General features: G+C 38.9%; 2 protein-coding genes and 1 gene segment (V, D, J or C); 1 reads left to right on the top strand and 2 right to left on the bottom strand.

Moving 5' to 3' along the window:
* Positions 1 to 2,016: 2,016 nt before the first annotated feature.
* rrp15 (ribosomal RNA processing 15 homolog) lies at positions 2,017 to 6,063 on the bottom strand. The gene is made up of 5 exons (XM_036587467.1): positions 5,979 to 6,063; positions 5,160 to 5,458; positions 4,753 to 4,850; positions 4,105 to 4,294; positions 2,017 to 2,557 (listed from the first exon to the last, which is right to left on the bottom strand). Exons 1-5 carry the CDS (start codon positions 6,025 to 6,027, stop codon positions 2,402 to 2,404), a joined length of 792 nt encoding a protein of 263 aa, XP_036443360.1. The 5' UTR covers positions 6,028 to 6,063; the 3' UTR covers positions 2,017 to 2,401.
* Positions 6,064 to 7,116: 1,053 nt separating this feature from the next.
* On the top strand, positions 7,117 to 10,513 carry LOC118813170. Its single transcript, XM_036578365.1, has 2 exons — positions 7,117 to 7,230; positions 9,006 to 10,513. Exons 1-2 carry the CDS (start codon positions 7,212 to 7,214, stop codon positions 10,511 to 10,513), a joined length of 1,527 nt encoding a protein of 508 aa, XP_036434258.1. The 5' UTR covers positions 7,117 to 7,211.
* Positions 10,514 to 12,125: 1,612 nt separating this feature from the next.
* LOC118813164 lies at positions 12,126 to 13,331 on the bottom strand. The segment is given in 2 exon segments: positions 12,126 to 12,769; positions 13,298 to 13,331. Coding segments are annotated over 2 exon segments (366 nt in total).
* Positions 13,332 to 15,555: the final 2,224 nt, after the last annotated feature.

The raw sequence follows: 15,555 nt of genomic DNA, 5'->3' as shown, positions 1-15,555 counted from the left end.
TACTGGCATCTTGATATCCTAGTCAGAAATTTCATACTAGCCTTGTTACAGGGAGAAACAGGGAGAGGCCACTCAGGCTTGTCTGTTTATGGATGAGTATTTTGTCATTCCAGTATGGATAAGCTTCCTATCTGTACTGTTTTGAGGCGTTTGTGCTCCTGCCCCAAGTTTCTACCTGTGAAGAGCAAAGCTCTGAGTGTTCTTCAGCTCTCACACAATCCCATAACCCACAGCACCAGTGTGATTTACACTTATACTCCAGAGACAGTCCTGCTTTATTTTTTCATCATTTGCCAAAGCACCCCCTCCCACCCCAGATCTCCCAGCCCACAACCCAACAATCGATCAGCTATGACAGGCAGCCAGAACTGCACTGACCGTCCAGTCCACTGGTGTGAACCAGATGTGGCCACTAAATCAGTACCACTCAGACAGATGTGGAGCGGAAAGAAGCCTTTAATCGCACGTGTGTACGTGCGGAGGGGGGCGTTTCCATATTAAACATGGTGTCAAGAAAGCCCCGCACTAAGTGCACTGACTCAGGCACCTGCTCTTTCTCAAAGGAACCGACAACAGCCCACTCAGGTGAGCTGCTTTAATTCAGACAGACTCCTGCTCGGGCCAGGGAGATGAGCTGGAGAGAGAAAGCATGCAGAAAGGCAAAGAGGACACAGTCTAAGGCCAAGTGTCAACAAGGCCAGGAGGAGGCTGGCATTCCTCAGTCAAAAGGCACAGTGTTGCCGTAACGGATGGCTGCTTTACGTGGCGAGACAGGTCGGCTGAAACGAGGTCCCGTTGCCCTCTCTGGGCAATAAGGTGCTGGGCAAATATTTCCATTCAGTGTGTGAACTGAGTCAGACTGAGGATGACAAAGAGTGAAAGGGCGAAAAAAAGAGCAGTCAGCAGAACTGTCATTCCTACATGGCTGCTCCCTAAAAGGGCAGACCCACACACTGAGCAAGACAGATTTCCTGGCAACCCTGGTACTAAAGGCACGCAGACAAACATGCACTGAGACTCACACAATTTTATATCTGTATAAGTGAAAAATATACATATATTTATAAAAAGTATTTTTATAATTTATTTGATAATAAAAAGTCTTAGGGAACTTATTTTAACTTACGACATTTATATGATGTGTGTGGGTGTGTGTGTCTACAACCCTGAAATGCTACTCAGTGCTCTTGTGATGCCATAAGTTACGAAAATGAAGTTAAACATTATGTTCCCGGAGAGCTTTCTGTTATTAATTCCATCATATTAAGTGAAGTGGGATTTCCCCCAGGTCATAAAGGCACAAAGTGACCTGACCATGCTGTCATACATACCTCTCTTAATCACAGTATACTAGAGTTTGGCAACAGCATCACCTTGTGGTCACACAAACACAAAAGAACAAACTACAAATGAAACAATAGTAACATTTTAGAATGTTACTTTTGTAACTTTTCAGAAGTAAAACAGAGATTTCTACAAGCTTAAACTAAGTATTTTGACAAATTATCTACTTTCAAAGTTGCCTCTGAACACTTTTATGCAGTGGCCATAAGCATGCTAACCCAGGGGAGTTGAAAAGAGGTTCTACAGGCGCTCAGTTTAATGTTCATCCTATTCTGAGCCAAGATAACTCATGAAGGGTGTGGGAACTAGTTAATTCAAGTGTGTTACATCAAGGAAAGCACTAAACCTTTCAGTGCTCTAGGCATTCTGATAGATTGACTATAAAACTGCATATAGTTTTGCAGCTACTTCAGTCTAAAGCACGGGGTACATATATATGTATAAACAGTTTCTTCATGAAAGCACTGGAGACTAATAAAACATACGCAGTACCAGAAATGCTAAGCCACTGACCTCCTGAGTACATCACTAATGCCAAAATAATCTACCACAACTGGCTGCATTAGCGAGCAGCCTAAGAGAGTGTTTGTTATTCATGTCAGTGCTGCTGAAGCCAAAAATGATCACTGTGCCAGTGATTGCAGCATAAAGATTCAAAACTTAAGACATTGATCAAAATCAACAACCTATATGAAGAGATTTTTAATTTCAGAGTGAGGGTCTATAATGGAAAAAAACATATATACAGCACATAAGCAAAACAATGCTTGGCAATTCACAGAATTCTCTGGGAAGATATGACAATTCATTAAAGAGCCAGGAGAGATCAGGGTGACGCTGTCCAGGAACGGCTTCTGACTCCTTGGTGTCTGCCCAATCCACTCTCATATAGGCCAGGCACAAAGAACTCCGGGTGACAGTCCTTTGCCTGAGAGCAGGATCTATGAATTCTACTCCCTCCGCATCTCATGAGATACACAGTACACTTAAAATGTTTGTGCTGGATAAACATACAGCAGCATTCCCACATAGGCACAGATACAACACTGTGCTTAACTCAGTCCGAGTCACTGTTGAAATCCTCTGCAGGCCCTGACTTCTCTTCTCCCTGCTCTTCATCAATTGCCTTGTCCCAGTCCTTCATGGATGCACCCATCATGAAATCATCTCTCAGGACACTCCACACTGGCTTCTCATCTTTCGGCTCTTCAGGCTGTCAGATATAACCAAAACTGAGTTAACATCACATAAATGTAAAGGAACATTCACACATTTTTCAATCTTGTCTCTATCTGCCACATCTGTATCATAATAGATTACCACAGATAATTTAACTGTACTGAGAATAGTACAGAAAACCAACTGATTCAAGTACCTGCCTATTGGCTTCCACTATAAATGTTTCGAGTCAACAGGTTTTATGTTCGTTTATATAGCACAGGGAAACTTTTTAAAGCTAATTTTCGTGACAAAAATAAAGTGTCTTCAGATGCAGCAAATAAAGATTCGGATGAAAAACACTGGAATATTTTTTTTTGAGTCCTATAACAAGGAAAAATAAGTACAACTACTTTTAAGGCAAACAGTGCCACCATGTGGACAAAAGCAGGACATACCTGATAAGACAACTTTAAAGTGCTATTCCATCATTTTTTCCTCAAAACATTTGTCTCAGATATTAAGACTGCTCTTTTACTAATTTTAGAATAGCAGAAGAAGTTTTTCAGGGTGCTCCATGGACAGTCTTTACTAGCACAAATCCATGGTGCTTTGGACCAAAATAAGCATGTAAACATTAATGCTATTAGTTGAGAGTACATTCCAAAGAGAAAAAAAAAATGACAAAGGTCAACGACATGGATATGTCTGTGCATGGGAGAGAGAATCCATGTTTTAGCTCATGTGAAACCAATTTACTCAAGCCATTAAGAAGCTGGAGGAGAGTCAAGTATGAATCATGCATCTTTTCCTGATATTTCCCCATGGAGGCATGACAACTCTAGTCAGACGTCTGAATGAGACCAGACATGTAGGAGCTACAGATTACTTGCTCTATTCCTATTTGTATTATGACAGTGAAAAGAAAACTGGACAGAAAAAAACAGCTCCACTAGGCTGGTCTATATTTTCTGGTGCTCAATGTATGCTTTCAAATTAGGGAAGTGCACAGGTACACAAGTACTCGATTAACTGTTCGAGGTGCCAGTATTCTAACACTGAAATCCCTATTTGGGTATTAATTTCATCACATGAAGACGGAAAAAATATACTGGCTAACAATTATGTTGAACACAAAAAAACAAAATATATAAACAGCACTGTAAAATGTTCCTACTTGTAAGCCTTTTTATTATATTACACTTTGCTGCTCCTAACCCAGCAAAGTGTAACATATGTTAAGGATGTGACTGAGAAGTCAGAGATAGCATGGCTTTATTGCTAACCTGGCTAAATAAGTTACTCTAGCTAAGGTTATCTAGGTCCAGAAATAGTCATATGTTGGAACAACATCCACACTGTCAGACATCTATCACATTACATTACAGGATAAAAGTATTTATGATTCCTGGCATGAGTCACTTAAGTTCTCACCTTTTGGCAACAGCATTGCAGACTTCTAGCATCAAGCCAATGATCAAGTTTGACTATAGTTTTGAAAATGCAAGGTACTGCCTGTCTCCCTTACAAAACAACTCCTCCAAAAATTGATTCAGCATCACCACTATGAAGGCTCATATGATGAAATAACAGCGCACTCACCATAGATTTCTCTTTCTTAATGGTAGGTGTAGTGGCTCCTGCTGTCCCTCGCAGTATATCAATAAAGTCTTTTTTCGACACAGAGGAGAGGACTTTTGCTTTCTTCCTTTCAGACCCACCAACTTCCTTCATTTTTTCATCCAGATTCTGTTGGTGTTTCCGCACTGCATTGAACAACTGCACTACGCCTCTGAGGAGATCATGGAAGAAATGAACACATTTAAAAAAAAATAACAAATAAAAAAAAAAATTATTTTCACCAGCCACTTTATGAGCCACCATGTTAGAGCATCTTGCTCCTCTCTTTAAGTACACTACATGATCAAAGACATATGGACCCGCAAACATCACATACATAAGTCCTTATTCAACACTTTATTCAAAAAGATGGGCAATAAAGCAACAGGCTGCCAAAAATCAGCTTTACCCCCCTCATCCCAAGCACTGGGGACACGATATGTCAACCAAAGTGTTTGAAGTCTGCTTCTTTAATTTTACAGTGGAGCTACGAGGCTAACACAATAGACATCTACATAATAAATAATAATAATTAATCTCTGTGTTTAAACATTTTAGAAAAGCCGCTGAAATACAGAATGCTGAACATGGACAAAACAGATAATTCCACTGAACTGTAAAATAACCTACCTGGTAGCAGTTCTCTGTAGATTTCTCTCCTTCTCTTTGTCCTGTACTACATCTGGCTTTACCCGGCACATCATTTCCCATGCTCTCTTTTTATCTGCCTGTCAGTCAGAACAGACAAATCCACAACAATTGTGAACATCATGAACAGACACTTATACCCACTTACTTGTTTTGATTTCAGCCACTTTGGGGTGCTGTAATCAACCTCATCTTGGATTTGGGGGAATTCTATGTTTAACTGAGCAGTATCACAGGGGCTGATGTTTGACAGGGTCTTTTGTTGTAGGTCTACGTCAATATCATTGCAAAAGATGACAAAGAAATATGTTGACTACCTGCTATTGTCTTATTAGCATACACTATTGTCTCAGTGCTTACTAGACCAAGTTACCAGTTCTTAACTTTACCTGCTTTTTTTTCTCGAGCTTCTCTTTCCTCTCCTTCTCACTGATTTTGTCTCGTTGTTTGTTCTTCAGCAGGATGCAGGGCCTGTCATCTGGCGTTTTCTTCCTCAGGATTTTGGCCATGGCTTCTGCCCAGCCAGCATTAGGGTTTTCTTTCATGTCTTCATTCTGCTCCTCCTCATCCTCTGCCTCTTCACCATCACTCCCAACACTGACGTCTTCCTCCTCTTCATCACTCCCTTCACTGCCTGATCCTTCTTCTTCACTGCCTTCGATCTGGCTGAGATCATCTTCCTCTGAGTCTTAGCATGAAAAAAAAAACAAAAAAACAAGTTTAGCGATACGAGAACGAGAAGAACTTAGATATATAAGAAAAGCAGTAAATAAATATATTACTTAGTACTGGATTTATTGTCTATAAAAGTTTGAGAATAGTGTAACTTAGTTGTCCATAGTTCTTCACCATAACAGTAAGTTAGCTAGTTTGCTAGCTGGTATCCAGATGGATACAATTCAGCTGTCAAATGTCTCAAATTAGACACAGTCAAACGAACACTAAACACAGCCCAGCTCAGTGAAGTAAAACAGCTAGTATTACATTCTACATCTATTTCACACCGGCCGCAAACAAAAGCTAGAATTCGCTCGTTTCTCTCACAGTAACTGAAGTTGGTGGATCAAGTCTGTCAGTTACTACTTTCCTCACAGCGGCAGGCAGAACCATAAAAAGGCGTACTGTACAGTTTCAGCGAAAATAATGTGCTGAAGTAAACAAATCATGCGCACTTATAGAAACTACACAATAAATCAGTTTATCATCACCTCTCTCAGTTTCAACAACAACATGTGGCGTCTCCACCGAGGCTGCCATCTTCCACTAGGCTTATGAGTAATATGAAATAGGGTCGACAAGGAAATGCGTTCGCGCTAAACGTTCCGGGTTGGAATTGTAAAGTTTCGGACATGGCCGTTCCTCAGGGTTATGGGCGTCACATTCATTATTATTAATACTACTACTAATAATAATAATAATAAAAATAATAGGCATTAGTTTCATATCAAATTCTAAATGACTTGCTTAAAGAGGCATTCCGGCCTAAAACTAGAACATAGTATGGGATTTGTCATGTTATGTACTATTATCTAGTGAAAGATTGCATTCCCCTGCCTTATTGGGGTGACAGAATTGGCAGTTTTACATCTGTTTTACGTTTTTGTCAATTTTGTCAATAATTTTTTTCACTACAATACATAGCATGCATAACACAAATATGTAATCTTCCACATGGTGATGAAGAAAAACAAAAATATAGATATGTAAAAATTAAGATATGTTATTTGGCTTTCTAGCAGTAACTTCAGCTATCTGGCTTCCTTCTGCATTGGACAGCTAATGGGGAAAAAAAAGACAATTCTCACATATCTACCCCAAAGAGCTTGTAGTTTGGCAAAAGTTCCTCCTACCTTCAAGATACATCATCAGAAAGAGATTTTTTATAATGTTTATGCCACAAATTTCTCTCTCTGGACTATTATGGCACCACTGTGGGATGTGAGTAGGCATGCTTACAACAGATGTAGCGATGGTTACACACAAGAGTGTGCCTTTAAACCAATTTGTTATTGACCAACAGAAAATGGGTGTAACAGTAATGCAAAAAAAAAGTGAAATTAAGTTGTTGTTTACTGGTCTTTGCATCCAGAGCTCGAGACTCTTTCTTTGAGCTTTATAGCAAATTAATTTTTAAAGCATTTCCAAACATACTCTACAAAAACAATGTAGAGTATATTACAAAGAGAGACCATGCAGCAATGCACACTAATGAGATAGTGGTAGGCAACAGAGATCCCAGTGATGTGTAAAGTACAAATACTAGAGTGAAAGAAGAAAAACAGGTATGGGGTGTGTACATTTCAGCTTATTTACCAAGAGCACCACCACTTGTGTCTCAGAGAGACGGCTGCTGCCTCAGCTGGAGCAGCGCTCTGAGGGACACAGTCTTCACACTTGGGTGGAAGGAGCCGCTGAAACACACTGCACTTTCCTAAATCACCATGGCACCGTCCCAGCAGAGTAAGACAAGAAATAATGTTTATCTCTGTTAAAAACTGAAGTCATGCATATCATGTCTGTTATCTCTTATGAGTGTCTAGGGGCTGAATGTGTAATTGTGTGTCTTTGTCTTTCAAAAGGCTTTGTTTTTTTAAATGGTTCAGGACTGTGAAAAATAGAAGCTTTTGACAGTAACTTTTATGTCATGTCTCTATTACCATATTGTTTCCATACTGTTTGTTTATTATATGACCTGTTGTCTGATATTGGCAAACCTAATTGTAATAAAGCTGCACATCTGACACATTTTGTGTCATGTTGTGTATAAAAGAGCCACTGAGGCTAAATTTTTGTCTTTCTTGTGCCTTTTTTTTAAAGATGAAGACTAAAAGGTGTAGCCCTGTGCAATAAACTATAAAATTTATCCACCAGTGATTTAAGTTAGCTGTGTCACAGTTACCGTTGCTGAAAAATGTTAATCCTCATTAAGAAGTCTTAATTCTTTTTCCTGGATTTTTTCATTAGTTTATCTTGTTCAGTTAGGCAAGTACACAGGTGGTTAAAATAAATGTAACCTTACACCACCACCCCCCCTCATACTCACCCTTTTAACATTGACTGTGTGTGCACAAATGCAGCATCAGTTGCATGGCGACAGGTTAGACAGGATGGGCATGTTTCCTTGAAATCCCTGACCTCGGGCAAGTTTGTTTAAAGTTGAAACTAGAAACTTGCAAATTACAGTTCAGTTCTGAAAAGACCTAAATAAGTTTAAACAAGTTATTTTTTTCTCCTAACAGATTGAAACTTAATTACTCTTCAGTGATTTCTCTATGTGATAAATTCTTTAAATTCTTCTTTAAAGTGTTAAAAAGATGATGCATTTAACTTAACTTATAAAATGAGATAAAATAGTATATATTTTGTGTAGTTTTTACTTTTTAATACAACATAAAGTACTTTAAAGGGCCCATATCCTACATTTTCTTGTATCTAATGCTTGCATTGTTTTACATGGCAAAAGCAGTCATAATTCATTTTTAATGAATAAATTTAAATTAATGTCCATTTTCCAACCTCTCTTTATCCTTTAGAATTAAATAGTTCTGTGCTTTTAAGACTGATATATTTAAATGAGCTCTATTTTGATTTGGCTGCCTTGTGTTGCGTCTCATTCAACAAGCATTCCAGGCTGAAACACTTCTTACAACTTCATCATGAGTGGGCAGGGCTGAACTGCTGTAGGCTGAATAGGAGTATATATGTAAATGTCTTGGTCTCCATGACATCAAAGAAATGGTGAATTCAAAACAGGACATGGACTGTATAGAGTGAACGGTATGTTTAGAAACATAAGCAATGTTTACATACTATATTAAACTATTTTGTTTAAAAAAGTGATGAAAATTTAATTTCCCATGATAGGGAAACTTTAAGTGACCCATGTTCTGTGTCTTTTCTTCACATGTCAAATGAGGCACATCACATACAAACAATGCAACCATTCATTTGCTTCCTGTCGGCTAGGAATAATGCAATAGTTTTCCTCTTCACCTCCAATAACTCTGGTACATACTGTCTGCAGCTACAACCTTGTTGTTGTAAATAGAAATAGCCTACAGTAACTGCTGTAGGCTGAAGGGGTGATCATATGTAAATGTATTCATGCTTGTGACATCAAAACCACGATAAACTTTGTGAGTTTTTTCGTGATATGGGCTATATTAATATAATTAAATTATTACTCTGACTTCTCTTCATTAATCTTTTGACATCATATTCTCTTCTCTTATCAGATACCAAGACCCTGGTGAGGGAAGGAGCCGTTGGCTTCGTGCTGGGGGCAGTAGGGGGATGTGCCCTGGGAGCTACAGTGACCCCAGTGAACAAGGCCATGACTGAGATCGTCTCAGGGTCACTGCTGAAACCAGTCACAGATGGAGTGAGGACTGTGGGTCCTCTGGGTCTGGGGACTCTCTTGGGAGCAACTGCGCTCACCACAGCAATGACAGCAGCTATAGCAGGAGTGACTGTGGCTGCCTCGACTGCTTTGCTGCTCATACGGTTAAAGAGGCGCAGGGCTGGGACGGCCAATTTAGATGGATTTATGTGGATTGCAGCTGGGCTGGCTGCAGCCCTGAGCACCACGTCTTGTGGAGCAGCACTTGGAGTCATTATAGAGACACTTATCCTTAGGTCTGGGGTTGTGGCGCTGCTCTCGGCTCTGGGGATCTTCACTGTGCTGAAAACATTCATCCACGTCATTGTGCAGCTAACATGCAGAGAGTGGGAGTGCTGCGGCATCCTGCGGCTCACTGCTGAGGCTGAGGAGCAAGAGCAGAAGAAGCTGGAGGCTCTGGAGGCTGAGCAGAGAGACAGAGTGACAGTGGAGATTGAACAGAGGATTATTGCGTTTGAGACTGAGAAAAGGATTGAAGGAGAAGATGGGCTGGACTACAGAACTGCTTGGAAGGCCCAAAAGCAGGAGAGAGAGGAAATAGAGAAGCTACGAAGGGAAGCAGTAGAGCTGGCAGTGCAGCAGAGGACTATTCAAGAGCGTCTGACCAAAGTCGTGGCCAAATACGTGGAATTTCTGGCCTTCTCTGGCATTCCGATGACGGTGACTGCAGCTGTGACCGCTGGCTTTGGAATCTTTGGATTTGGAGACTATAGATTCGTTTTTGTTGTCCTTTTAACCCTTGTGCTCAGCATGGCCTTCATGTTAATGAGGTCAATGCATTTAAACTTCTGGATGTTCACTGGCTGCGTAGGTATGTTTGCAACGTTTGCAATTGCTGTACTCACTGTGCACGCAGGACAGGAGGCGGTGGAGGTGTCTTTAAGAATGCAGAAGGAGGGACAAGTGCTAAGTAAGGAGAACATCACAGCTCGGATGGACCAAAGAGCTTCGCTTGAGGCCATAGCTGCTGGGTTCTTTGTGTCAAAAATATGTCAGGTTGGCTTAGGGGCCTCTGTTGGAGGTCCACTGGATCCAAAAGTGTTGGATAAAGTCATAGTAGGAGCATCTGTGTCAACAGTAGCTATTATCTCAGTGGTTGAAACCTTGTCAGTAGTTCTAGGAGTTGGTGGTGTGACAGGGGCATTGCTGGGGGCTCTAGGGGCAGCTGGTGTGTCGCTGGGAGCAGCTACAGCTGTAGCAGTTCAGTGGTCCTCATTGACAGGAACCATAAGCACCACAGCTGGAATGCTATTTGGTGCTTTGGCCATTGGACAGTGGGACATTGTTAACACTGGATTGCAGGTGCTCGTTGCCTACATGTTTGCAATGATAAATCCTTATTGACTAATTTCTGGGTTGACAGTTGAGGATTAGGCTCATATTCTAATAAATGATGCTTCTGGGATAAGAAGCTATGACCTAAGCAGAAGCATAGCACTGAGTTGGTTCTAAGTGTAGTGTGCAGCAGTTTGTAAATTGTTAAATGCTTAAAACTGATCAAAACATTTCTCATTTATAAACCGTGTTTGCTTCATTACATTGTTCGTCTCATAACTTAAGTTCAGCCACTATATTGTGTTTTTTTTACATCTACATTAGAATGTAAATTATTAGTCAGACTTTTTATGTTTTTTACTTTCTCGTTACAAAAGAAAATTACAGCTGACCAAAGTGGATCATTTAAAAGAGTAAATTAATCATTTTGCAATTATTGTGCATTCCAAGTAATATCGGTCAAACTGCAGTTAAGTTGTTTTGATTAAGTAAAAAAAACTCAACAAAATACAGGTAACTTACAAAATTAAACTTAATTGAACATTTTTTAATGTACATTTTGTTTTTTGGCAAAAGGAAAGTCATTTAATGTTAAACAAAGCCATGTAATGGATAAAAGTTTCTTTTAAGAGCGATATTTAACATTCTTTGACATAAAACAAGTAGGTAATATGCAAAAAAAAATTACAGCAAAAGCAGCTCATTAATGGTCAATCTGAAACATTTAGAAGATCATACCTTGCAAAATCCTAAGGTCTAATCTCAAAAGGCTCACTGCTCCCTATATAGTGCACTAATATGTGAGTTATGACATTTTGGCTTTTACACCCAAATATTGCACCAGTATGTGTCCAGTATGGAATTGTGCACACATGGCTGAATCCAAAGTGGTCCTTTGTTAGACAGACTGTGCTCTGTTTTGATGCAGTAGCCAGTATTACAGTAGCCTATATTCTGCACTTTGTAGGGAGGAGGGAGCCATCTGAGATTTTGCATAAAACAGTTGGCGGCAGTGTTGTGTCATATATTGAGTTAGTTTACATAGGGGTCTGCCTTAAAGGCACAGTAAAAAAACCTCCTGCGTTGGAGAAAGGTTGAAAATGGCCATATAAAAATGAATTATGTTTAACATAAAGCCACATATTTATTATAAGAAGGCCTCAGAGGAAATGAATAAAAAAAAAGAAAATAAATACATAGAATATGGCCCCTTAATTACGAGGTTTAGTCGGTATGATAGTGTGGAGAGAAATCATCTATCTGTGCGGGACACCATGTCTCCAGTACTTTATATATATATTTTTTTATTTGTAATTTCTCCTAAAATGTATTCATTAGAACTGCAGGTTTAGAATTGGCCAAAATTAGTATAAGCTGCTGCTAGACCTGTACTAAAATGTCATAACATAATTTTACATATTACTCTTTGTACTGAATAGCTCAGTAGCCAGTCGCCTCATACTTTCAAAGCAGCACAATACACAGGCAAATTATTTTTTATTACAATATATAAGCGAATAAGCGCTAGTCTTTATTTAGACTAGTTATAAACATATTTAATTGTATGTGCAATTTGGACGTAATGTATGACTCGTGGATCATGCAAATAACCATAAAAAACAGTTTCAGAACATAAAGAAACTCTGACACAGTTAGGCTTTAGATATGAGAAAAGTTTATTTTCCTTATTTCAGAATTTTAACAAAAAGGAAAAAAGAGGGTTTATTTACTTTGCTTTATTTTACTTTACCTCTATTTACTTAAACATTAAACATTTTACTGCATCAGTTGCATGTAAACAAAAAGACCATTACTCAGATTTAAGTATTTATTTATTTATTGATATCTAACTTGTAAATGTGGGGATGGGGTGTGAAAGAGAGAGAGAGAGATATGAAAGTGTGAAAGAGATGAGAGATGAACTGAAAAGCAGAAGTGAGACTGGGTGTGGGAGGTTTCAGTTATAACTCTCTCATCACACCTGCTCCAGCGGTCACTCCAGGCACTGGCTCTTGCTCACACTGTGGCTGGCAGGTGTTTTCAGACTCTCATGCTGAACCTGGCAGGTGAAAGCCTGGGCACCCTCCCAGGAAGAGCGGGACACAGACAGAATGCTGCTCATGCTGTACGTCCCGTCAGAGCTCCGGACAGTCTTGGTGTCCTTTTTGTCTCCAGATGCATCCTGTCCATCCACACTCCAGCTCACAGTAACATAATCAGGGTAGAAGTTTTTCACCTGACAGAGGACAGTGACTTGATCAGGAGTGGACTGCTGCTGAACAGTTGGACTCAGCAGGCTGATCTCCGGAGAAGACAGCGGCCGACCTGAGGACAAAACGATTAAAATGCATGGCAAATCTGTTCATCTTAATTCTACTTTTTCATAATTCCTGACTAAAATGTTTCTTCTAATCATGTTAGACAGAAATATGTTGAATATTATTACAAGAATAAAACAGAATAATAATTAGTCAGACATATACCCAAAAACATTCAGAAATGTCTCAGGCATTCTAGTAACTCCTTACAAACACCAAAGTAACTTAATCAACAACTAATGGATTTATGTTATAAATAATAAAGCAATCTACTAACATGACTTCTTTTCTGGACATGTCAGAAATTTGTAAAACATGAATACAAAATATACTTAATGGCGGAAACCTATGACACGGTGTAAATGCATGATGATATGTAACAACTCATATGTATACAACTAAAAGCGTGCAACTAAAATGTAATAAATAGGTAATGTGACCGTTACTAACCTTTGTTTACTGCCTTACAATTTTGTTGATAAGGACAATTAACATTTCTTCAATCCATTAACAAAAATAGCTGTTAAACACTTACTTTTCACAATGAGTTTGGTGCCTTGTCCAAACATGTACCACAGTGATTCAGCAAGCCAAAGTCATCGTACAGAAACCTCTTCCTCATTATTATTTGTCGCTTTTCAGTGTATTACTTAACCATTTACAAACATATGCTTAAGACATATGTTAGTCTTTTGTATGAACAAATAGTATGCAGTCATAAACATAAATGTTTTAAAAGATATGTTTAAAAAATGAAACTGAAGAGGAAAAAATTTAAGACAGCACAAATTCACATTCCCCTTGGCAAACTATTGTCAATTATCAAGGTCCCCAAGGTTGTAATACATTTGCAATTCCAAAATCCTCAAAGAATTTTCAGTGTGATTCAAATCAGGAGATTGATCAGGTCATGTAAGCACCCTCACTTTCTTTTTTTAAAACACTTATTTTGGCTGTATGTTTGGGGTCATTGTTTTGTTCAAGCGTTTATCTTCCAGCTTCAGTTTCTTGCCCCGATTAAATTTCGAATTTTGAATTTTCGAATATGTCTTCTTACTTCACTCCATTCATGTTTCCTTCAGTGATGTGCAATGCCACAGTACCATTTGCAAAGAAGCAGCCTCACATCATGGAACTCACATTTCTGTACTTCACTTCCAAGAGGAAGAATATGTGCAACGTTCATTTCTCCCAACATGATGAGCTGAATTATTGTCAGAGTTCTGTTTTTTGTTTTGTCTGACACGATTACATGTTCCTAGTTCTTATTTGTCTGTGTGCTTGTGTGCATATTTTGTGTGTGATTTTAAATCTATGTACTTCTTTTTTGGAGGGAGTTTTGCATGAAGTGTATAAGAACGCAGATGATTGTAGTGCAGGTTATTGTTTTTGTTCTCTTTGTGATTGTTGTTCCTGCTTCTTTCAAGTCATCCTGCTATTTCCAAATGACTGCTGGCTTCTCTCATATCTTCCTTATCATTAGTCTGAGAGCATGTTGTAAAATCTTGTGAGGTGCTTCTGTCCAGGGTAGGGATGCATCAACACCATTTTTTCAGATTGAGTAAAATTACAAGTACAGGTTTTTAAGTACTTGCTGATACTGATACCGATGTCACAATGAGCAAACTACTGAGGAATTAGTGTAAATGATTGCAATAAAAATCAAGCTGATCTGATCATGTGAATAAGCTAGCTATGCTACATTAGTTGAATTGAGCAGCATTGAGAAAGAGAAGAGTGGGTTTTGTTCCACATCAGAAAAGAACTTCTGTACAGCTGTAAGTAAAGTATGTTAGATAGATCCTCTTATCTGTCTCTTTCAACAACTGAACACTGTGCACCGAGTACCAAGCAGAAATGCTGAGAAACTGTGCTTCAGCAGCATTGCAAACTTGTGCCACACGGTGCACTGAAGCCAAAACCAGATGGTGATAGAATAATAGACTCTTTCTACAGCCTATTTTACAAAGACAGTTCAAATAAATCACCATATTAAAAGTTATACTTCGCAATTCTATTCACAGAGGAACAGAGTTGGCATAACAGAGGAAAGTTGGCATAAAATGACTTTGATAGCAAATGTCAATTTTTTTTCCTCTGTTTTGCTAGCCAACATTTCTCCACTCATATTGGGGAAGTTTTTGTGTTTGTATGTGTTTAAAATAGAATAAAACTGCTCTGGTAGGAATATCCCAAGTGACCAATGACTTGGTGTCTGACTCCCACGGTGTAAATAACACTTTGCTGTGCAAGCAGACCCTTATTCACTGCCAGCTTAAGTCATTTGCTCATTAGCACGGCAGTGTGCACTCGGCTTCGTCATGTGGATGCTGGTGTCTGTGCATTTTTATGACAAAGAGTATGAGTAAATGAGCTCAGTATGGGGCCGATACCAGTATTAGTATCAAAGCATCCATAGTATGGGGACAATAAGTTGTGTTTCCAAGAAATTTCCACTTGCATATTACAGACAGGGATGTTTATGGTCTTTGGATTCTGTAGCTTCTGATTACAGTGTTGGCTCTGAGAACTTTAGGAAGCTCCCACAGCTTCACCATGATTGCTAAATGCATGAAATCTTACCCAAACAATGACAATGGTTTTTATAATGACTTCACAATTGTTATTTTTTTTAGCAACCTTAATATTTATTTTATGTTACCTTAAATATGTCATTGTGTCATATTTCATGATGAATGGACCAAAATTACTCAGAAAAAAAGTTGTTACATTAACTTCCATTACAAATTAAGAATGTTATTTTCTTTTCTTGTGAAGTTATCGTTTTGAAGA

Source organism: Colossoma macropomum, unplaced genomic scaffold, assembly GCF_904425465.1.
Source record: "Colossoma macropomum unplaced genomic scaffold, Colossoma_macropomum, whole genome shotgun sequence".
In the NCBI taxonomy this organism is placed as follows: domain Eukaryota; kingdom Metazoa; phylum Chordata; class Actinopteri; order Characiformes; family Serrasalmidae; genus Colossoma; species Colossoma macropomum.
Note: the sequence above shows the minus strand (reverse complement) of the source record. Positions and strands in the feature narration are given on the sequence as shown.

Bases quoted from the DNA above. Each gene is read 5' to 3' on its own strand.
- rrp15 (XM_036587467.1), bottom strand. From the start codon at position 6,027: ATGGCAGCCTCGGTGGAGACGCCACATGTTGTTGTTGAAACTGAGAGA. The intron at 5,459-5,978 runs GTGATGATAAAC...TTTCATGCTAAG, and splicing joins TGTTGTTGAAACTGAGAGAG to ACTCAGAGGAAGATGATCTC. The intron at 4,295-4,752 runs GTAGGTTATTTT...TGATCTCCTCAG, and splicing joins CTACAGAGAACTGCTACCAG to AGGCGTAGTGCAGTTGTTCA.